At 40.3% G+C, this 25,449-nt stretch overlaps 1 protein-coding gene across 1 annotated transcript; it reads left to right on the top strand.

Moving 5' to 3' along the window:
- The first annotated feature begins 144 nt into the window (after positions 1-144).
- LOC104933464 (protein phosphatase 1H) lies at positions 145-24,936 on the top strand. The gene is made up of 10 exons (XM_010748920.3): positions 145-807; positions 7,157-7,346; positions 10,213-10,584; positions 13,586-13,698; positions 13,851-13,935; positions 15,301-15,419; positions 19,723-19,786; positions 20,669-20,776; positions 23,749-23,900; positions 24,271-24,936. The coding sequence occupies exons 1-10, from the start codon at positions 572-574 to the stop codon at positions 24,416-24,418; spliced, it is 1,587 nt and encodes a 528-aa protein (XP_010747222.1). The 5' UTR covers positions 145-571; the 3' UTR covers positions 24,419-24,936.
- The last annotated feature ends 513 nt before the right edge of the window (positions 24,937-25,449 follow it).

Below are 25,449 nucleotides of genomic sequence, written 5' to 3'. Positions count from 1 at the left end.
AAAAAATGCGCTTGTTTCCAGTGTTTCCATAGCAGATGGATTCATGATTCATGGCTCCTCCTGTTGCAGTTGATCCCTGATAATTAGATTTTTATTCCAAGGACAGTATGTCACTCCACTGGGATTTTTTTAATATGACTTTATTGCGTTCATGTTATTTTTTATGAGCACACACAAGCCTGGAGAGCATACACATTGACATTTTTTGTAGTGTGCGTCCATGGTTGCATCACATGACACGTTAATCTTGTGTATTTCCGCGTTCACGACAGCCAAGCTGTTATCAATGACTCTCCATGGGGGTGTGCAGGGCTTTACTTAAAGCATCATTGCTGTTTTCATGATGCTCGTCTCCAGGCTGTCGCTTTTGTCTCCGCTACAGATGAATGAAGATTTAACCATCTGAGGGTCTCCTCCTCTCCATCCTCCTCCTCCTCCTGCTCCCTCCATCTCTTGTTCTCCATCGAGCTTGTCGTCGATCAGCGCAGCCGAGCTGGGGGGGAATCCAGGGAAAGGGAGCCGCGGAGCCGCGCATCGGCCGACGGACGTCCCGCCGCGACGTACCACCAACATGCTCACCCGGGTCAAGTCCGCCGTGGCTGGGTTTATGGGTGGTATCATGGCCGGGGGCAGCTCCGGTGGTGGGGGCAACACTGGCTCCGAGCTTCCATTGAAATTCCCATATATGAGACCTCAGTTTCTTGGACTGTCCCCGGATGAGATCGAGTGCTCTGCTGATCACATAGCCCGGCCCATCCTCATCCTGAAGGAAACCAGGAGATTACCGTGGGCCACCGGATACGCTGAGTAAGTAAACCTGTTCTCAAAGCGGCTCTCACTGTGTAAAGCATCTGTGCATTGGGTCTTTGCAAGTGCGTCCAGGTGATCATCACTAAAACAGGCAGGTGTAGACACTGTGGTCGAGGTCTGGCTGCACCTGTTGTGACCTACATCTCCATCTCCAACATGGCTTTGTTTCCACGGCAGCATCCTTCTGCATCACACCCTCCAAGCCTTGGCTCTAACGTGAATTGCATGGTGGATGGTGCACCTTCTAACAGCAGCATCTGTGTGTCAGCTCCTTGATATGTCCTGCAGGAAATCAGCACAAAAAGATGCAACCATGCATTCTCCTTCAGTCTACTGACTGACTTTAGAGTTTGTTTGTGGTGCCTCTGTCAGCATCCGGGTGTTACAGCAGAGCAGAATAATGATGTCACATTTTTTGAGCAGACATTACTCAAAAACAAATCTGATCTATGAGCTTAGAGAGTCCCAAGATACTGAGGTCAGGTCTTGTGGAAACGAAGAGAAATGACAACAATAACTTTGCACGAGGGTTGTGTCCTTATGTCATTATTTCGTCACTATTCTACATAATCCCATAGCACAGATGCAGCATGCTGTATTCTTCTGAACACAGTACCTCGGCATGTGAAACTTACACCACAGCCTCTCCCTGACATAGATTACATGACATGATTAGATCTGTTTTTTTTTTTTTACTGGGAAAAACGTCTGCAGGAAAAGGGCAGCTCAAAAGTCTTTTAGCTACAGAGCGTATCACCGGATCACTTGTTTTCCTACTGTATCTCTTTCCACCCTTGGTTAATGTGACACAAAAGTCACCCCGTCTCCACCCTGATACCAATGTGTGTGGTTAATATTTCACAATAAGGCACACAATCTCTTCAGTAACTACCAAGAACTGCTAATTAATCCACAGTGTAGTTCCTGGATAACTTAGTAGATAAAGAGAGACAAATATGATACCGTGACCTTTTTCTTAGAATTGGTCCTAGATATCTGTCATTCTACCCTCTTCATGACCTCATTATGTAAATATCAGTTCATATATTTGTGTCTCCCCATTTCATGACATATTTTTAAATAGTTTTGCTGTGAAGTATTCGTGCAGGACAAAAAGTTATGCCCTTTCTGAATCCTGTAAGGCTTTTGTCTCGTAAAGTTTGCACGATTTGGGTTAGATCTGTGGTAACACCTTCCTTTCTTTCTCTGTCTTTAACACACACACACACACACACACACTACACACTGATACTCAGAGCGAGCAGCAGAATGAAATGTCTCTTTGGGACCGGTGTTGTTAATGAGTTCAGCTCGTGTCAGCATTTATCTGTAATTAAAGCCTACTGTGTTGTCATTACAGCAGCCATTTTTTCCAACAATCATCCTTTTATTCCTATCCAACACAATTCAGAATCATTTTGCAAACCCCTCCCTGATTCATGCATGTATGCTCTTATCATATATATCATATGATAAGAGCAACAGTCTGTTTGAGCTTTCTATGCAAGAGCTGTTGTGTAAAACACTGGAACTAGGTGGTTTCTTCTTCACGCCAGAAAGGAGAGGGTGAGGTGAGGGGGTTGCAATCAGTCTACCTCATGCCAGTAAATACTGCATCTGAACTGGCTAGCTGGCGACAGCTCATTATCTGTCGAAATTCTTGATGATTCCATTAGTTGTTTGGTCCAGAAAATGCTGAAAATTGTTTATCACTGTTTCCCAAAGCCCACGGTTTTGTCCACAACCCAAAGATGATCAGTTTACTGTCGTAGATGTTTGAAGAAACCAGAAAATATTCACATTTGAGAAGCTAAAATCAGAGAATTTAGACATTTCTTCCTAAAAAAAAATTACTAAATGATTCAAAATAATTATCAGCACATTTTGTGATTAATCTAATAGTTGATAACGTATTGATGAACTACTACGACTAATCGTAGCAGCTCTAGATGCAGGCTAGAAATGAACAGGTGCATTTGTCTACCTTTGTCTGAAATCAAGATTGAGGTACTATTGTTTGAAAAATTGCTAAGAAGTGTGAGTGGTCAATTTTTCACTGTTGTCATTGCAAATATGGGCCATTTTTCCTGTGATGTGCTTCACAGTCCCATTGGGACTAAGAAGATATCCCAGAAACTGATTCAGTTCCAACATTCCATTCAAACTCCATTTTGCCATTGTGTTTTCTTATCTCATATATTCAGGTGGTAGTGCGATCCTGACCACAACCCTCAAGAAAAAGTGCTAAATTTGGACTTAATAAAATAAAAAAAAAGAGCTCTTTCACTGTTATTGTTCCTTTTGATGTTCTGAGTTAAACAGAGGGAAAGCTATGATCCATTGTGCTTCACCAAATAATTATCTCATCCTTGGGGCCAATGCCTGGCCCAGAATCTGTTGCCGAGGGTATAGAAACAAAGAGGGCATTAGATGTCTGACAATGGAGGGGGAAATTAGGTTTTGTTCCTAATGGGAGGAAAGCTAATTGTTTCGAATGGAACAAAAATTTGATTGGCAGTGAAATGAAGTGACTATCATTCTTCCTGCAAATGGTAAATGAGGATAAATTGGAGTATTTTCAACCACACACTCACATGCACAATAGCAGCAGCTGCACCTACCATGAAACAGAGTAACGCAGAACGATCCGCTATTGATTTAACCTATTAAATGCATTGTATTCATGAGGATTGTTTTTTTTTTGTTAATAGCTTTCCTATGTATAAACATGTGCTTTTACACACACGGCAATGTACAGTCAGCAGGGCGTGGATCACACAGCACACACATACACAAGTCATCGCATTACTGTGCTTGCTGACAGCATATTACATGAAGCAGACAAAGGCTTCCTGGACGTCTGTGTATCAGCGGGCTCAAAAGCAGTCGATGCGGGCAGAGTGTTTTATGACCGTAATAACTCAGAGGGCATTTTCTTTTTTTCTTTTTTATATTTTCATTAGGAGGTAGGGCACAGTGGAACCGGAAACAGTGTTACAGTTACATTGAGTATCACATCTGCATCACATTTGGAAATGTAAACATATCAGTAAAATAGAAATACTGTGCATCTTTATGAATGAAGAGTAAGACATACGAAGAGGGCATTTTCTATCGTAATTATGGGCACAGTAGAAACATATGAGGTTTGAAAGCAGAGCTGAGGACCAGCCCTCTGGACATGATGGCTTTTAAGCAATGCATCCATAGTGAATGACACATTATGACTGAAATAGTGCTCAGGAAATCCCTCGATTACCTCAGAGAAATTATGTCATCAAATGTGGTCAAGTCAAGTCCCGTTCAGCCCAGCAGAGGCTCATAACTCCATTTTGTCTGGAGTATTTTACTAGTAAGTAAAAGTAGTTTAAAAAAGACATAACATGAGGCCAAGAATCTTAGATTTCTTTGCCTGGATTACTCATGTGTCAGACAACTCATGCATTTTTTTCAGCACCTTCCCTCCATCTCCCTATTTTTCCCGTGAGTATCCGCACAGGTGCTATGGACAGCTCAGCTTTGAGCGAAGCTTTAAAGCTCTATAGAATTTCTCTCTCTTTGTCCTTCTCAGATTCACAAATGCTTAATTTGCACACATATAGCCATATTCTTAGCTAAGGAGCACAACGTTAAAACAATGTGACTGGAAAGTTGAAGCAGCAAAAATCTAATTTACATTGCATATATGCTGATGTACTTATGTGCATATATTTATATACTCTACGCTATCAGTACACACATAAACTGTCAGTGTCTATGTTTCTCTTTCGAGGGTTAATGAGCATCTGAGGTAGAGAACCAGACGATGATGCTGCCAAGCAGAAAACGTCTGCCGTCTGCATCTATAAATAGGACAGTGTCTCAATTGGCGAACGCATTGACAACACCCTCCAGAGATGGCTGACAGACTTGTCAGTCTCACTGGAGCTGTCTCCAAAATCTCAATTTTTTTCCCTCTTTATTGGTAACCCAGGTATTATCATGAGCTATTATTCAGCAGGTTTAGTGGCATTTGGGAAAGGCAGGAAAAGATGACGGTGATGATGAGGGTGTTGAAAGTAGAAACTGGATTATGTTTAGATATGCGGTGTAAACAAAAGTTACTTAGTAAATATTGCAATGACTTTCACAGCCTGGGATATGGCTATCATTGTGGACATCAAGGTTGTGTTCTTGGTATTTTGGGAGGGATTTGGAGGGTGTTGTGTGTCAGAAGCCTGGACTAAGTTAGAGACTAAGTCCTGACTCCTGCAACATTTTGTTCATAAATCAAATATTCTCTTCAAGGAAGGCTTTGGATCGTCGAGTGCAGCAGAGGTTTTATTTTCTTCACAGGAAAATACAACCGGTTTTTGTTCATGAAGGAAAGCATTGTTTCATCATCTCTTATTATGGTATAATCGCATTGGTACCACCCATTTCTATTCCCCTTCAATAAAATAATAGTATCAAAATCGCATGATTCTCTAGTATCCAATCAGATTATTTGGGCTGGGTTTTCTAAACCTGATAACATGGCATATATCACATCTGCTGACAGAGCATGTGCTCACCCCCGCCCCTACCCTGTTCAACTTTATTTCAACTCTGACCATCTTCCACAGCCCTTAAAAAGGGTTCCACAAAACAATTAGTATTTCCATGATTACGTGCTTTCACACTTGTGGATTCACACTAGTTAATGCTTAGGGCAGTGATTGTGTTCACCCTTGTGGATTCATACCCTCGAGGTTCTTGGCTATGAGTGTATTATTGACATTTTCACTATAAACTAATAATCTACTGCTTAGATAATAATCCCAAAAGAAAATGCTACATAAACATGATATTTTATGTTTAATATTATGAGATTATGGGATTAAAAAGGATTTAATTCACATACTAGCACAAACCTATAACAAAGCCTATAAAATATTACACTACAAGGGTTTTGCAAATTATGGGAATGACATGGTTCAATTTAATAGTCTGCAGCCATGCTAGCGGTGCTTTGAGCTAAATGTTAACGTCAGCATGCTAATATGCTTTTACGTAAGACCACAAATTTCAAACTCACGGTGTGACTTTGTCAGTGTGACCAGGATGTCCGGTCGAGAAGGAGGCCTGACAAACAGAAGTCCTCGTCATAGGCCCCGAGAGTATTTCTGAAAAAAATACAGCAGTGTATTTGTCCTCAAATGCAAATGTTAGCCTCAAAAGACCAAGGACTTGAACCTTGAGTGGCACATAAAGAAAGTAATCAAATTGAGTTTCTTCCACCTAAGAAACATTGCCACAATCAAGCATGTGTTATCTTTTTTATAAAGTACACTTTATTTTTCTGAATGATTATGTCCCCTGACCTTCCACCGTAGAACTTTTGAGGTCTACTGACCAAGGCCATCTGGAGGTCCTGGAATCTAGACTTAAAATGAGAGTCAGTCGATAAGTTCAAGAATCTGCTAAAACTTATCTTAAGAACTTGCATTGTACAGCACCTTGTAATTGGTTTTGATTGTCGCTTTATAAATAAAGTTTACCTACTTACATGCTAGAGGAAAAAGTCAGGGGTTAATCAAAGTCAGTATGATTTATTGTCTAAGAACCATGAATATCTCTTCAACATTTTGTAGAAATCAACCAGTTAGTTGTTGAGATATTTAATTTGGCGTCGATGTGGTGGATTGACTGTGGATTGGCATATATTTTTTCACTCAAAAATATAAACTGAAGTCTGACAAGCTTCTCTTGCTGACAACAACACAAAATACTGAAATCTGAAAAGGGAAATGGAGACATCACTTCTATGCATCACAGTGTGGCTGTCCTTAATTGTTACTTCTTCTTAGTACCATCTCTCTGTGGTCTGCTTAGTTAAATAAGGCACAAAAAGATGAATAACACACACACACACACACAGCCTTGAGCATGTATGTACGGTCACACAAAACAAAGACTTCTAATTCAACCAGAAGCGACTGTCCTGATTCATCCGGACACTCACAGCAGAGCAGAACCACAAATGAGCTCTCCTCTTTGATGTTCATCAGGAAAATGAAACATACAAAGCCCACTGCTTCACTGGGTGAATAGATAAAAACCTCAGGCTGTGGCTCAGACTAATTGTTGTGATCCTGCAGTGAGCCATAATAACCATTAAAGTCTGCAGTACTGTTTCATCCATAAAAAAGCATCTGAGGTTGGCACTTTCAATAAACCGCTTGTTCATGTCCACAGCTGCGAAACTGTAAAATCGGTTGCTTGCAACAAAGAAAGAGAGAAGGATGCCAAAAGTGTGTGAAAATGTGTGTGAACAGGACTTCTGATTGTCAGAAATCAACCTATACACATCATGTTTTTGTTGCAGAGTGATTAATGCTGGTAAAAGTGCGCTGAATGAAGACCAGGCCTGCTGCGAGGTGGTAGTAGCAAGAAGGAGGCCAATGAGCTACTGCCCTCCATCCACGCCCAGCAAGACCCCGACAGCCAAGAGACGCAACTCCCTACCCAACGGAGAGGGCCTGGGGCTCCATATGGAGCCCTACAAGCTGGGAGAGGTAAGAAAACACACATACACAAATACACGCTTAATTGAATGTGTTTGTATATGCACAAAGGGTCTACAGTGTGTATACATGATGCTGTAAACAGTTTTGCTCACAGGCATACACAGGGAGCAGTGACCTAACTAGTGGAGCATCTCAGCAGTAAACAGACTCCATGTTCACGTCAAGTACTGCACATGTGGAGCTGTGTGCGTGCAGTCTGACGTAATTCAGACGTGTGTTCAGTTCTGGCATGTAGATGTCTCCTTGACAACAAAAATGATGTGGACATCCCTGTGGATATTTCTGTAATAAAGTGGATTCAAGAAAAGCTGCTCTTTCAGAGTTTTATTGCAATATTCAAACATATTTCCATAGCACTTCTTTAGCCTAAAAATCGACCCAGCTGCACAGTTGTCCATTTATAGTTGTATCTGTCTTTCTTCCAAGGTTGTTCCCTTCTCTCTGTCTGCTGGGACTAAAAGTTAAAGTCCATGTAAAGTAAGAATAAATATGTGTTCTGACTTTGTCAGACCAAAGAACGTACTATTACCCACCTAGCCAAATTTGAATGATTTAAAAATAACGACAAGTTTATTAAATGTCAAAATCAGGTAAAAATGAAGCAGTATTCTCGGCTCCAGGACTGTGGGGGCGTGTCCGCTGAATGCACTGAAGCCACGCCCACTCGTGGGAGCTGTCAAGTAGCCATTTTGAAGCGACTGAAACGTGTCAGATGAGTTCAGAAAATGACATGACTAACTTTGAAACACTGAGTGACATGAATTAATCTCTATCTCTCTGATAAGGGTCCAGGGGTATGCTCAGGGTGGCCTCAGCGTGTCATCGAGCCACCCTTTAGGACCGCCCACAAAATCCTGGACTGAAAACTGGTGAACAACAGTTTTAACCTCTAACTCTACATTTAATAATATATCGTTCAAAGTCTTTTCACATGTTTTCAGCAACTATTTTCCAACATATTTAATGTATTTTGAAAGAAAATTGAGAACTGCCTTTGCATGGACTTTAAAGTCTCACACAGCTTCTCTTTTGATGAGGTTTTTAGAAGACCGTACAATGTTAAAAAATGTCTTATATATCTTCAGATTATTTTTTTATTGATAAAATTGGCGTTTTGTCAATAAAATATCAGAAAGCAATCAAGAATGTTTATCACCCAAGACAATGTCACAGATAGACAACGGACATCATTACTTGATCTGCAAACCTGGACACTGGAACATTTGAGACTGTACTGACTTTTTCCACTTGTGTTATCTGTCTTTTACTTTGTTTTAGTCATGTAGCTTGCTTATGTGTTTGTGATTCAACCACTTTGTCTAAATATCTAATTGAAATTTTATTGACATTTATGATTTACAGACATTGACTCATACTGGTCCCCTGACCTTTTCACTAGCTCAATGCTAGATAAACTAAATGAGATACACTAAACTAAAGATAGTCCATTCAGCCATGGCTGACAATGTAAATGAGAGACAATTGTGGACCATTAGTTTCAGAATATCTCAAAGAAAACAGGTTTCATTTGGGAGTTTTAGAATATAAATATATGACTATTTAAGTTTGTCATTTCAATCTTAAAAATATTCAAATGAATTGTTTGAACTTTAATTTAGTTTTCATAAATGCAATCTTTCTTTTCTCATGTAGATTTTTTTTTTCAGGGCTACCTCCCAGTCATAAAAACTGTGAGAACTTTTCTCAGGAAGCAGTAAAATAACATCAGATCTTGCCAGTTCATTTCGAAACACAGACAAGTTTGTATCCTAAGCGATTTGTTTCCATGGTTTTGCCCTCTGTGTGACCAGAGGCAGACTGTAATTGTGAATTTCTGGCACAGTGCTAATGTATCCACCCAAAACAAACTCCGATTTGCTTCAACCAATAGCTGATAACAAACCTGAGCTGAAATGACAGCAGTATTGGAGAATGTGTATTCATGGTCAGGTAACTGAGCAGAGTGTGTGATGGCACAGACCTGACTAATGTGTTGAAAGACAGTTTTGTGCTGTTCTTGCCAACAGAGAAAAATAAGGATGAGAGGAGATTTGACCTCTGTAGCCTCCTACGCATTATTAGTCAGAGCCATGAGGTTTTCCACTGGGCCTGTCTTCCCAGAGATGACTCACACGTACTATGAATTTATCGTGTAGCATTGCTCATTTAGCGGCGTTTTTCTACTTCTAATGTAATTACATTACTTCAACATTGGTATGTTATGAGGAGCTGGAGGAGTTGTGTTGCTTTACTATCAGTTAAAAGAAAGTTATGAATTAGGTCATAATATGATTTCTAATTACTACAAAAAAAAAAAGCACAAAGATAATTTGATTTAATAAGTGAGTGACCTTTATCTAATAACTAATCTTTGACTCAGCCATGTGTTTCCACTAACGCCCTACTTTCATTGGAACATACTGCAGTACGTTACTGATAAGGACATTTTTTAGTTGACTTCCTTCTAACTCAGTGGAATTTTCCAATTTTTAGTAGTTGCGTGTATTGCAGATTTTCCACTGTAAATGTGCCAATGCATTTGGCTCCATTGTTTCATAAATACATGCTACTTAGTTAATCACAGACTTATGATACATCTGAGTGTGGTGTAGGTTTAGACAGATGTTTCTGGGCAGCCACAAAATGTTCTTAAAGAGCCTGTCGTGATTTCTGTGGCACACTTCATAAGTAAAACATTCATCATGTGTATTAGTATTAAAAGTTTTACTGAAACCCTGTTGGGTAATTTGGCTTTATATAATAAATAATGGTTCTGATTGCATATGAGATGCAATTATGTTTAATTGAGCTGGTGTTGTATGTAATTAATATACAATTGTATATGTGTCTGCAGGATGCTGAAGGACTGGTTTTTCACTACTGGGCCTTATTCGATGGCCATGCTGGTTCAGGTGCAGCAGTTGTTGCTTCCCGCCTACTGCAGCACCACATCGCCTGCCAGCTCCAGGCCGTCATCGAGATCCTACGCAACCTAGCCTCCCTGCCCCCGACTGTCCTGGGGGAGGACCCCGACAACAACCCCTACCTCCAGGGAAACACCCAAGGCCCTCACCGAGCCCTGACCCGGGCCGCTTCACTTCGCGGGGCCACAGGTGCACCGGGTTCCCCGTGCAGCACTCCGCCTCCGCCACGCTTCTTTACCGAGAAGAAGATCCAGCACGAGAGCCTGGTGATAGGAGCCATAGAGAACGCCTTCAAAGAGATGGTGAGAGACAGGTGCAAGGTCGTGATAAGTTTTCGTCCACTCATCCCGATGACACTTTCACACTCACTGGATTCAATCTGCCATGCATCATTACTTAACATTTTAGGATTCTGGCTGAGACTCGTATACAGAGAAATGTGCTGTGAGGCTGCAGAAAAGTGTTCATTATCTTCTTGCAGGGATCAGTTGTCTGACCCTGTCGTCACCCCATTATCAGCAGCTGTGTCACCTATGCTATTTTCTCCTCAATTCCAAATATCTATCTCAAGTTATTCAGGCTGCGGTGACATTTTTGACGTCTTATAGCAGGGAAAGCAGAGGTGTGATTAATTAATAGCGATGGCTGCATTCCTATTACATGAACAATTTTCAGGGTCCCCATATTGTGTATTTTTGGCTCACTGAAATGTTTTACTTGGACACTTTAACAGCACAATCATTAATGTTATTAGTTGGTTGAGTATGAATTAACCAACCATCAAATTACAGACAGCGGGTTAATCTGCATCAACTTTGATTATCAATTTAAGTCTATTTTTAAAGTGAAATAACCTGAAGGTTATGATAATTAATTGAATACATTAGGTAACTGTTGAGGAGACAAAACAAGGCATTTGAATATGTCGCTTTGGGCTCTTGGAAGTGTCTTTCTAACATCTTACAGACCAAACAATTAACCAAGACAATAAGCATAAGTTGAAGTTTGGAAAGAAAGAAGGAAGAAGTTACGATTCGGTTTTGCACAGTTGACTCACGAAATAAATGCAGAAACAGAAATCTGTAATCTGTAGCTAATAATCATTAGATAGTTCATTAAGTGATTATCACTTATCACTAGTTACTTCATCATCATGTCATACTCATAGATGAGTTGAGTATTTTTCATATAAATATAAAATCTTAAAATGAAGCCTTCCACAATCCCACAAGAATTTCATGAGATTTATGAATCATCAGATTTATCTAATCTGAATTCATCATCATCTCACCATATTTTCATTTTTTTTCTTATATGAAAGAAAATAACAGCACGTCACACTGTACATATTTGCAGTAGCGATATGTACTGTATGTATATGTAAACATTTCCCTGAATAATAAGCAGATATGGAAATACAGAAGAACAAAAGATCATATCAATTAATCTGAAGTCCTTCTTATGTTTGCCTCTCTATTTATGGTTAATTTAGACATTTGCTTTCAGCGAGCTAAATTATGAAATCATGGCTCCTGGCTAAACGCTTCACTTAACCAGTGAAGCGTCTGACTAAAGTGTGTCTCAAATCATTTGTTTTTAAATGAAGCTAAAATTGTTCATTATTGAAGAAACAACTACAGGGCAGTTTTTTCATGTTACCAAATGTTTTAATCCATGCAGAGATCTGCGGTCCATATCTTATCCAAATTATATTCTTTTATACTGTTCAGTTGTGTGTTTTAATGTAATTTCCGTTCCATTGTGTGCTTCATTTAAATTATTTTGAGAAGAAGAGTCTCTAGAAGCCAAAGTCTATGGGATATCGCCACTAGATGGCAATGGAAAGCAGCCCACATATCTCAAGCTGGAGCCTGTGGTACTCAGATTACTATGAAAGCTCCTCTCAGATCAACCCTCCACCACCCTTTACTCAGTGGAAAAATAGCACTTTTACATGAGATACGACTGTTTATCTCATTTTCAAGAAAGACCAGGTCAAGACAACAGTAGCAAAACAACACAAAGACAGAACAGGCATTCAAACCAGAGACAGAAAATTAAACACAAATCAAATATGATGTCATATGTTAAATACTATGTAAAAAAGCAAACCCCCCCACATACACAGATTTCATAAAAGTAGTTTAAAATCATCTTGGGGAATCATACTGAACAGCTTCACTTCCTACATTTTTACCAGACTCTGTTCGGACTGAGGGGATGGAGAGAGTGATGAAGCACTGAGAGTGTAGGCTGTGGCAGCACTGTTTACGTGACATGCAAGTGGATAAATAAGTGGGCAGCAGTCCAAGGACAGATTTATAAATGAAGTTATACCAGTGCAAAAGTTCGCTAAAGAAAAAAAAAAAAGTACAGTGGTGTGTGAGAGGTTGACAATCTCAGACCTCCATGATAGACAGCCTCTGACAGATAAAGAGAGTGAGGTGAGGCGTTCATGAACAAAACATCCCCATAGTCCAAGAGAGGCAAGAAAGAGTGGCAGCGAGAAGCAGTTTTCCAGCAGTAAATTTGATAAGATGGTCAGTATGAAATTTAAAAGAAAAGCTTTCATCAGTCGCAATGCCAAAATATTTGTATGTGGTCACAAACTCAATAGGTTACGTTTTGCAGACATGAGATAGGGAAGCTGGCAACATGAACAAAGAACACAGCCTTGGTTTTGTCTGGAGCTGAAACAGGCGCAACTGAACAGTGTCAAATGCAGAATACAGATGTTCAAATGCCAGGGCAAGAACAAATGCATAACAACATATAACACAGTAACATCAGCATAAATATGTATACATGCATTAATGTCTTGATCCTTTGTTTCATTCCTGAGAAGAGAGAAAAAAGGAATAAATACATTATTAGCATTATGTGTATGTATGAAGCTTTTTGAACCTTGACATGCTAGATCAATTCTCACTGGCTACATTATTCATGCAAGACGAGTTCTTGTACACTGACCCACGACACACGGTTATCAATAGATTCACATTAAGCCGATCAATAGTCTACAACCCACACAGTCTTTCTAAAAAGTTGATCGGATTTGCTTCTTGCTCGCTTTCTCTGCCTCATCATTTTCCTCTCCATCTCTCCCTCATGGCCTTATAGTCATATTTATGAATGTTATTGAATAGAAGAAGGCCAAGACTTCTGCCTGAGTGGGCATCTTGCAGAGTGGTGGTTTGACATTTCTTAATTTTTACTGTCACGTGTGGGTGGATGTTTTTTTTATGCTTTTATTGTAAGTAATGTTTTATTAAAAACGGACAAAACTGTCTCTCCATTTTCCAGGACGCACAGATTGAGAAAGAGAAGCAAGTCTATAACGTCACAGGAGGATGTACAGCCCTCACTGTGGTTTACTTGCTAGGAAAACTATACGTTGGGAATGCAGGGGACAGCAGGTGTGTATGCTCGCCTCATCACATTTCTTGAATGTGACAGCATGAACATGCTGAAGCAAAGGCAGTTGGAGCTTCAAGCAATGTGTAGAGCTGCTTGTTCTTTTGAATGTAAGGTTGCATGTACTTTTCCAACTTTTTGTGTATGTCCGCAGGGCTATCATTATCAGAAACAATGAGATCATTCCCATGTCGACAGAGTTCACACCAGAATCGGAACGACAGCGACTCCAGTTTCTGGTAAGAAAACTCTATGTAAATATATCATATAGGGTTAGTAAATATCCCAGCCCTGGCTCCAAGTACCTGAACTCAGTTTATTCCGTTGACCGAAGAAACAGTGGTCGTTGTCTGCGCCAGTTTCTCACGGTGCTTTCACACAACAAGCAACACAATCAGCAAGACATTTGAAGTCCACCAATGTCCTATGGAGCCGTGCGACAGCTCAACAAGTATGTCAGCTGAGAATAGCTGGCTGTGATTGACCTTTTTATAGTCGGTGGCAGTAAGCAGTGACTCATATTTCTGCACCACGGTGCTTGATTTCATGACTACATGGCGCAAAGATGTTTGTATAAACAGTTTAGTTAGTCTTTAGTTGGAAGCCATGGATAGCTCACTACCAAATACTTTCTTTCATATTGCCTGCAGTATCATGGATTAGTGGAAACCGATGCATCCCCTTCATTATCGACCCTATTTTTCATCTGATATCAGAATATGTCTGCCAGTAAATAATAATAAATTGCAGCACAGTAAGGCAGAACTATGTGTGTGGTGATTATCAGTGTCTCCATTTTCAACTGTGAAGTATCTGCCCAGTATAGACCCCTTCCTAAGTCCCTGTTTGCTCAACCTTGGTCAACTATATAAATGACATCTTCAGTATTTAGTTGTTTTTGTTAGAAGACTTAACATGTAGCATATCTAAGCTCTGGAAATGAAAAGTTGACCGAGACTTGGTCAACTGTTATCAAAACTGGAGCAAAGGGTGGAAAGAGTTAATGCATGTTTATTTATGTTTTACATAAAGCAAAGGAAGGAATAGGACATATACTTGTTGCCTTATTAATATTAGGTTTCTTAAAATCCTGCAAGGTGCTACCAGTCTGGAACAAAAGAATTCACATAGGCCTATAGAGCAAGCACTTACCAATTTTATTCTTACATTTCCTTTTTTTATTAAATCATTAACAACAGTCCACCGCAAACATTGACATCTCAGACTCTGCCTGTCTGAATGTGAAGTTGGGCAGGTATCTGCTATCATTGATTATATTGACCTTAACTCGATTCCTCAGCCAATTAAAGCCTTCACAGCTCTTCTACACATCAGTCACAACAGCCTTGACCAATGTGAGAAGACAGTTTGAGTGCTTGGCTCAATCTGTAAATTAAATAGTTTGTGTCATGGTTCTAAAAACTGATTCAAGGCCAATATATTACCAGAATTTTCTCTCCAATGTCATATATTAGCAGCCTCAAAATTGCAATGGACAAGTTGAAATAGACAAAAAAAAAAAAGTGATGAAAGATGTCTGATCTATGAATCTGCCACACATTTAGCAGTGACTGACTCGAAGACCATCACTGTCCATCCTCCAGGGTTATATGCAGCCTCACCTGTTAGGAAATGAGTTCACACACCTGGAATTTCCCAGAAGAGTTCAGAGGAAGGAGGTGGGCAAGAGGATGCTCTACAGAGATTTCACCATGAATGGATGGTAAGTCTCTGTATTTTTCATTTTCTCTTTTATGCACTATTTTCAAAGAGCAGGCATCCCTTTTTAAAATGAGTGCCTAAGATGAATGACCTCTTGTACCATGAGTAATACCCGATAAATGAAGCTTTCTAATATTCTGGGATTGCAAACTCTCAGCTTCATCCACCTCAAATAAAAGCGTAATCTGAAAAAGATTTCATTACTCTGAATCTCTGCTTCTCTCACTCCTTTCCCCTCCTCTACTGCTGCCTGCACTCTTCTTTACAGTGAGAGCTGAAGAGAGCAGCAGAGAGCTAATGAGGGAGAAGCCTAACCTGATATGACATAATGATACAGCAGAGATGGTCCTGTATGTGCAGTGCTATGTGGGTTAGCAAGGCACCATGCTGTTTGACTGTGGCTGCAGTGGAAAGCCAGTAATGAGATGTGCTTTTACTGACACACTCACTCTCGCTCGCTGACACACACGGGCACATACAGTGCTGTGTGTATTGTGGCGTGTGATGTATATTTCACCATAAGATCACCCCTCAGGAGCAGAAATGTGCCAGCCAGGATGTGCCTCTGCGTGGACTACTGTTGTTTCTCTTCACAGCCAAGCACGAAAGTAGTTTGGAGTCAGAGAGCAGTGCTCTCTTTTTGATACCTTACTTTGAGACATTTAAAGCTGCATTAGTTTTGGCTGCACTGGAGTAATAGAATCAAGGTAGTGTCATGTTATCCCCTTTTTAAAGCTAGTGGGATTGGTCAACTTGTTAGTAACTGTTTTTTTTATTGACTTATGGAGCAGATACTGGACATTCATTTTGAGTTGCATTTGTGTACTCCTGCTGCTTCATGCATACTCTATGTTCACCAACTGGCTGCTAATGTTATCTGTTTGCAGTTCAGTGCTGGGTAAGAATCCCTCTTGGCAGGCTTTAAGCTATGCAATTGCGTCAATCAGCGTCCTATGAGGAAATGCTGGCAGCTCCAGGGACAGTTTAACGTGTGATACAGCAAGAGGCAACAATGTTTCGCCAAGTGCTTGTCCATGGTGGGAATTGTTGAGTCTCTATAAATACGATTGTAAGGAGTACGGTCTAGACCTGCCCCATATGGAAAGTGTCATGAGATAATTTCTGTTATGATTTGGTGCTACTGCTTATAAATTGAAATTGAGTTGAATTGAACAACGGCGACTGCTAATGAAGTTGATATCAGAACTGGAGAGTATTTCTTCACTGAAAGAAGGACAAAGAACAACAGTGAAGGCTTTTCTCGATGGAAAAGATGCTTTTGCGGTTTCTCCCGACGGACTTCTTATGGTTCATTGATCCGATTGGTTGAAGTTCATCGGTGACAGACGGTGATAAACAGATGGTTCATCCAGTCACCTGCCAAATACATTTTTTGAAAGTGCCTGCCTTTTTCCAAACTGTTTCCAAGTATGACTTCCCAGTTGGTTCTTTGCCACAAACCATCTGGCGCCTTTGTGGCCTGTAAAACCAAAACAATGAGCTGAAAGACGCAGAAATGGGGGAGCTGAGGGAAAGCCCAACTCCTTTTACATTCCACATAGTTGTTTAATCCTTTGTTAATATATATCTTATTGATAATAGCAGCTTTTATTGTGTTTTTCTACAGAACATTTTTCATTGAACAAAAGAAGCCAGAATTATCAAATGTTTAATTAATGTTCTTGTTCATCATTAAACTAAAGCGTCTGTAAAGGGAATTTTAATAAATGAAACAGTCTTGAACTGTCAGTATGGTCAATGCAGGATACATTGCTGGAGTCATGTCTTTGTTCAAATCAGTGTTTAGGTGCTGTGTGCTGTGTCTTTTTTAAGGTCTACTTGCGACTCCTCCTCATCACATGTGAATCTACGAGTTTTTAGAGGCATGGAGAGGCAAAAAAAAATCCAGTAATTCACAAGACAAAAGAAGAGTGAAAACTTGTGTAGCAGAAATATATTTTATGCATTCTAGGCTGGGAACTGCTCGTGTGCAGAATGAGTGCATACTGTACAGGAATGACATGGAGAGGGAGGCTTGGTACTGATTAATGCACCAGGGGCACAGCACAGGCACAAAATAATCAAATTAGAAACTCTATGATCAAGGAAGTAAACAATATTATGGATTTGAATGGGCATTCAATGTCAGATTTTGGTTGTGAACATTATTCACTAAAGTGGTGATGTGCTTTATCTCTTTATTTAGGCTATGTTGACATGATATATAGAACTGTGTGTGTGTCAAGTTTAAACCTTAAATTCCCTCAACTGGGTTATAAATCAGGACAGATGAGATTATTTTTGAATAATTTGAGAAAACCAGGAGAGTATAATGACTCTGCTTTTGGCTTTTTTTGTTGTTTTTTTTTGCTGTTTGTTTACTGCAAGCAGCTACTTCTGAGGTGCCCTTTAGAAAGGTAGTATTAATATGGGCCAAAACGCTCATCTTTCAGCCCTAGGTGATATCTTCAAATTGAAAAACATTTTTTGACCAACCAACAACAAAACCCAAAGATGTTTCAGTACAAAACAGAGAAAAGCAATAAAACTTGACTTATGCAAACTAAGACAACAGCGAAAATGAGCGTTCTCATTTGGCAACTCTTAACATCCCAGATAAAAACAGTGGGAAGATACATCGGTGCAGAACGCGTGTTGCTTCTCACTATCAGAGGTGTTAAATTTGACGAGCAGGGATTCAGGACGGACAGGTGGATGAAGAAGTTGTATCTCTAACGCTGAAGCATAAAGGCACAAAGGCAGAAAGAGAGTGCTGTGTTTGGGTCGAGAGAAGTACACATCTCAGTTTGAGACAGACAGGCAGACAGACGGGGCAAACCCTGGTCAGATATGAAGCCGTTTGAAGTTTATATTCTCCACTGACTGGTGACGCAAAGACTAATCTATCTAGTTTAAGTACATCCACGTCAGCCGTGGAGTCTTTCATTCTGACATCAAAGCTTAATTTCTAAGTGTGTTTTCAGTTCTTCTGCTTCCATTTGTGCACTTCAGAATTCATTTTTTTGTTGTTGCTTGTGTTTGCTTGCTTGCTTTCGCTTGCTACATTTTTCAGCAGGAAAAACTCTTGTTATTGGACTCTAGAGAGACACTCTCGCACACAGAATCAAACCCTACAAGAATGATGGCTGTGGTTTTTGTTTCACACCGGTATGTTTATTGAAAAGGGTTCTGAAAAAATATGTTCAGAAAAAAAAGACCTTAAACCTTAATCTGTAACATCATGGGAGGGTAATCTCAGCTTGAGCTCGGACACACATTTTTTAACAGAAAACCTGCATTACAAACTGAGGTGTGGAGTTGTGGCTGGTTCAAATAAAGAGATGCTATGAAGTTGTATTATGAGAAGCGTATTTTTGAAAATGTTACTTTTGAATGTTGCAGCCCCTGCTGCACCATTTTTGACCATTGTTTTTCAAATTTATATTTATACATGAACTTAGAGCAGCCATTTTGGGGCCAGTATAACACACTGTGAAGACAACACTGACATATTATCACGGCTAACATGTTAACATTTACTTATTTACACATCTAGCATACACAGAGAAACATCAGCATTGACTTGCAGCTCTGTTTCAGGTCACCTGAGGAATCCTTTTAGCTCTGGTCTTGGTCTCCACCACTTAATGTGGCTCATTTGCTTCGTAACGCTCCACTGTGTTCACCAGCTAGTCACTTAACTTTGTCTGGCTGCAATTTGGTTCGGGGCAGATAGTATAGTTTGTTTATTAGAAGCTTTTTTTTTTTGTTGCTGAAAATAGCTTGATGCATGTGTAAATGGGTTGGATGAGTGCAGTGTGAACCAAAACAGTAATGTTGCGGGCCTCAAAACCAAAACAATGAGCTTAAAGACGCTCTGCACTCCATAAAGCTGAGTGTAACTACATAGTTAGGCAATAATAGTTGTCATTCCAATTTCACAGTCATTTGATCTATTGCTTATATAAAAATATTGACTAGTGCAGCTTTAATTAGTATTTAAAGATCAGGAAATGATCATGTTGTTTGTATTTACATTAAATGATATATATATAGATTTCCCTTCCAGGTTATCAATTGATTAGTAGTTGCTGTTTTTCTCAAGGACTGCTGGCAGAAACTGTTGGTTATGTTACATCCTCATGCAACCTGGGCCAATGTGACAAAGCGAAAGCATTTAAGTGTATATATATATATATATATATATATATATATATATATCATTTGTGTTTGAATGTACGTGTCTGACAGGGAAAAAGACAATTCATTCACTGTCTTGGTCTGCTTTTCTTTCCTCAAAACAGGGCATACAAGACCATTGAGGATGAAGATCTCAAGTTTCCCCTAATATATGGGGAAGGGAAAAAGGTAACAGTGTGTGTGTCAGCTTCAAACCCTGTATGTCTACTCTAGAATTCAGAACTGCAGAGAAAATCACACGCTCTAACATTGTCAGTATACACACACACACACACATACACATACACTACATGCCTGCCAGCCACCCAGAGAGTGGGTGAGTCTCTGATGTACAAGTAACACACTGTGCATGTGTGTGCGAGTGTGTGTGTGTGTCAATGTACACCCTCACTAGAAGAGAGAGCAGACGGTCCATCTGTTTCACTCCAGTAGCTACATCTAACACACACGGACATTCAGACAGACACACACCACTCGGGAGATGACAGTCGTCTCTCTGAGAAGTGAAGTTAATCCCCACTGGGACAGCAGGGGAGAGATGAGAAGAAGAGAGCGAAAGCTGAAAAATACTCCAACCAAATAAATTGCACAAACCGCTTCGAATTCTGAGTCGTGTCGTGTTCATATTTTCAATCAATTCAGTTTGATGCAAAGAGAGACGTACTGAGAGTCCCCATCAGAGAGGGAAAACGGCAGCAGACGACAACGCTGCGCCATTGTTGTCTGATGAATAACTGTCAGATTCAAAGAGCAGACAAAATGAAGAGTTCCCGCACGGGGATAAGAGTGGAAGAATATTCAGAAATAATTAATTAAAGGAATAGAAAAACAACGCTGAGTTTCAGTGCACTTACTACACGTGTAGTAAATTCTGATTGGGAGGCAACAGGGTGAAACATTGCCATCATGATTACTGTCAGTCAATATGGGACCATTTTTTTTTACATCCATACTGTATGTTCAGCGTTAGTTAACTGACAAACACCAAAGATGTTTTATTAAAATTTAAAAACATGTGAGAAACCCAAACTAAACCAGTTTGTTTTACAGGCGCGGGTGTTGGCCACCATCGGTGTGACCCGTGGACTCGGTGATCATGACCTTAAGGTTCATGACTCCAATATCTACATCAAACCATTCCTTTCCTGTTGCCCTGAGGTAAGAGAACTGCACATAGCTTTCTGATACACAAAGGTAAGCTTAAAGTCTGTGTAAAGTAAGAATAAATATGTGTTCTGAGTTTGTCAGACCAAAGAACATACTATTACCCACCTAGCCAGATTTGAATGATTAAAAATATTGACAAGTTTATGAAATTAGGTGTCAAAATCGGGTAAAAATGAAGCAGTACTCTCAGCTCCAGGACTGTGGGGGCGTGTCCACTGAATGTGCTGAGGCCACACCCACTCACGGGAGCAGTCAAGCAGCCATTTTGAAGCGACTGAAATGTGTCGGATAAGTTCAAAAAATGACAAGACTAACTTCGAAACACTCTGAGCAAAATGAATTAATCTCTATCTCTTCGCTAAGGGCGCAGGGGTATGCTCAGGGTGGCCTCAGCGTGTCATCGAGCCACCCTTTAAGGACCGCCCACAAAATCCTGGACTGAAAACTGATGAAACATATTTATAGTATTTTGAAAGAAATCTCAGAATTGCCTTTAATAGACGGATCACAGTCAATAAAATCTTGGTAGTAACGTCAGTGTTTCTTCATATGCAGAAGAAACTGTCACAGCGAACCACAGACTCTGAACAGCAACAACCAACATTAGCATTTCCGCTGAAGTCTCCTTCTTATTAAAATCACCGACATGAACACACGTCTTGTCCTACACCTTGGATTGCTGAATGAGCGGCCAGACATTCACAGAGTAATGTCAGTTTGCAGACTAGATGGCTGATTAGCTGCTCAGCTGCTGCAGCACATTAAACAGCATGTAAATGTACTTGCAAATGTCACTTGGGTCCAGTTAAATGCTGCCGGGCTCCTTACTCTTCAATACCACTAACAACACGCTGTCTGCCTGTGACATGCAGCCAAAAGCACAAGTTTATTTCTCTCAATCCCTGCAGTGTAAGACCAGCATTTTAAATATTTTTTTGATGACAAACACTCTCAGGGATTATCATAGTATAAAGTTTGTTGTGGAGAGGTGCCAATCCTTGTACATCCTCGTGGTCATTTAGGATTCACTTTGCTATCACTGAATCAAGGCTTTTTTTCTTTAAACGAAACTGACTCCTTGTTTTATTAGACTTGCTTTTTAATGTCCTGTTATCCCACCAGAGATTAGTAGATTTTGGCATCGGTACAAAATAATGATTCCAGTCTCTTTAACTTTAGCAGAACTTAATGAACTTGTCCAAGAGCACATGAAGAAATGCAGTAGGTATCGGCTTACGTCTGCGGTTAGTCTGTGTTTCATTTTGTCATGCTTGGCTTTCCAAACAGGAGGAATTATGAGCTGACATGTCTGCGTCTCTCTCCTTAAACCCGCTGACCCTCAGACTGGGGTTGTTTCCTGTAGCCGGTACGGTTACAGTCTCAATGAACAAGCTTGTTAATGATCCTAATTAGATGTTGCAGATGTCTTTTCTCCATTCATTCTCCACTCCTCTATTCATTCTAGCCACGAATCTTACCTTGAATGATGTCCTATATGAAAGGATAAGTCTGTCATCCTGCTTCTGCCCCAGTCATATCTGCACTACAGTCACTGGAGGTAGCATTTTGCTGCATCTCCGTTTGAGTGAGGTCCTCTTGCTGCAAGAGAACTTGAACTCACCTGTCTGACTGTCTGGCAATGGTTTCAAAGTGCTTTCATCTCCTGATGTAGTTAGTTAGTCTTATAGAGTTTTGCATTTTTTTTCCTCCCACAGCTCTCTGCTTGATCTTTAATTCATCATTACCCAGGTTCATACCAGGTTCACGTAGAAGACTTAACTCCTCTTAGCACTCTGTGTCTCTCTCTGTCTCTTTCTTTTCGCTCACAAACACAACTCTACACACCAAAGCGTCTCGAGTGGTTCCTGGAGATGCTCTCAGTGAATGAAAACTGCACTGAATACATTAAGTCGTGAAAATGTCATGCACTGTGCCGTGTCACTATAGATTTCAATATAGCTGAGAAACTTTTCAACTCTGAGTGTGCTTGATCTTGCCAGCAGCTGAAAGAAATCTTTTAACCTCGGTATAACTTACTGGAGCTTGCTTCCAGTCTAGTCTAGTTATTATTGCCATCTTCATTCACTAAAATGTATCTAGTGTCGCTTTTTTTTTTTTTGAGTATAATCTATCTATAAAACGTGTCACTTTCAGTCAGATATACAGTTGTCCCAGTTCACTTTTCGCGGACTCTCTGTTTCGCGGATTTTTTCAGTGTAATTTTGCATGCTTGTTTTTACAGCGTACTGTACAGTATGAATGCGCATTGTGTTCTGCGTCCTAAATTGGCTAAGGGAGAACCGCACATGTGTTCTGCGTCCTGATTAACTAAGGAAGTACTGTACAAAATGCACATAAAAAGGTGTATAAAAGTGTGTGGTTAGGGGTTTTACGGCCTTAAAACATGTATAATAATTGTAAAACTTACTTTGCGGATTTTGTTTATTCCGGTTTATTTTTAGAACGTATCCCCCGTGATAAACGAGGGACCACTGTACATTGTATACCAGTATTTTTTAGCTACTGGCCACCTCTGTGGCTGTGAAGTGAAGCCAAAAAAATATAGTTCCTTGAACGTCCACTTGAGGCTGGCTACAGGACAAAATGTCCATAAGTCCCCATGATAAAATGTCTAACTTCACAGCAGAAATAAACATGTTTACAGCCTGGTACAAAAAAAAGAAGCTTTGGTGATGGTTTGTTTGAGCACCCAGGCTTCATTCAGCCCGCCTTAGCTCCTTTTTTGGTTGTTAAATGTTTTGACATTGTTTTTTATATTTCCAATTTAGCATCCTTGTATGCTAAACCAAGACAGCGAACAAGCATACATTACACCTGCTAAACGTCAGCATGGCTGCAGACTCTTAGTCTTGTTTTTCTGATACCGATGCCTGAATTCACAACAAAGCGGTTAATTAAATGATAAAAAATGTACTTTCATATTTTGTGTTTTTGGCGTGCAGGTTAAGGTATATAACCTGACGCAGTATGAGCACGGGGCTGATGATGTTCTAGTAATGGGAACCGACGGGCTGTGGGACGTCCTCTCCAACCAGGAGGTAGCTGAAGCTGTCACCACATTCCTAGGCAACTGTGATCCTGACGACCTGCACAGGTCAGCCACCTTTTTCTCTTTGACTACACCTGAACCCTGGTGCTTCCTGTTTTCCAGTGTCGATGTCTGCATTATTACATCTGAATATTAAAGCGCTTAAATTACAACCTCGGCCATGAACCAATATCTGCAAATAATGTAATCAAATAGAAATGTTGTCTCACCAGTGCAGAGTAGGTCCAATATCTTTTCATCTCGTAAAGTAGGATGACACCTTGAGACAAAACAATATAGTGGCATAGTTTGATGACAAAATATTCAATTCATCCCAATAAAGAGGTGGCCTCATGTTTCAAAGGGTCTAAAAATAACAGTGGAAGGGTCTTACATGTGTGAATTAAATTAAGTATTATTGTTTTCTCTTGTCCAGGTATACAATGGCAGCACAAGACCTGGTGATGCGAGCTCGTGGCGTGTTGAGGGACCGAGGCTGGAGGATCACCAATGAGCGCCTGGGCTCAGGGGATGACATCTCGGTCTTCATTATACCGCTGATGTACGGCAACCGCCAGCCCTGAGGAGCCCCGACAGAGATGGCATGGTTCGAGAACCTGCAGGGCGTCTAGGCTCTTTGAACACGATTGATTAATCCTGGACTGAGAATCCCCTTTCAGTTTCCTCAGTGCTGTTTGCACATTTCTTTTCTTCCTTAGACCAAGGATATACTTGGCAGTGTTTCACATCTCTATAGGAGTTCAGAATTGGTCAGCCACCAGATTTGGCTGCTCAGGGGAACTAAAGTCAGCACTATTTTATTTTTTAAAAGCCTCAAAAGTCAGAAAAACATGATCACATGATAATTTGTCATGAATTTGGCCTGTTGATAGACAGTCCCATAGGATGCCCCTGAACTTCTACAGAGATGTAAAAGCTGAAAATAGGCGAATGCTCTTCCAAAGTGAAGAAAAGACTCTTTCTGTCCTTCTTACCTCTCTCGCAGTTCTGTACAATTCTTGGCTCATCCTCCTCCTTCTCTTTTAGTCTTCCCCTCTTCTCCTTTACTGTACAGTCAACTCTTTGTTTAAAAAAAAAAAAAGACCTTCGTCTTGTGACCGAGCTGACAGGTCAGCTGCGTTTTCTGTTTTGCCACAGTGTGGCATTGAAGGATTCACTTACCGAAGAACTGCTTCCAGATTGCTTTTCAGATTACAGACCGTTTGCAGCGAAGAGATTTTGGCTGGTAAGAGCCCCGAACGCCTGAAATCTTTTGTCACACAGAGTTAGGGGAGGATGGGGGGTGGGTTTTACAGTCAGTTTCCATTTTTTTTGAGAAAGTGCATGACTGACCAATGTGGGCGCAGAAAGAAAGAGACTAGGACATGAAGTTAGCCACCTCACAGTAGCAAGGCAGGAATCAGTGAGGACTCGTGAGCCTGTAAGGATCAACAGCAGGGATGGCTTGATATGGCTTATGAACAAAGTTTGATATAAAAATTGCTCAACTACAATCAATTTCCAAAAAATCAATCTGTTGGTCATCAGCTTGTGTTTAGTTGCAGTTAAGTTGGCTAGATATTTTGTGAAGCGGCATCTGTTTTTAATAATCAGT

The sequence above is a fragment of the Larimichthys crocea genome, chromosome XX (genome assembly GCF_000972845.2).
Source record: "Larimichthys crocea isolate SSNF chromosome XX, L_crocea_2.0, whole genome shotgun sequence".
NCBI classification, from domain to species: Eukaryota; Metazoa; Chordata; class Actinopteri; family Sciaenidae; genus Larimichthys; species Larimichthys crocea.
Note: the sequence above shows the minus strand (reverse complement) of the source record. Positions and strands in the feature narration are given on the sequence as shown.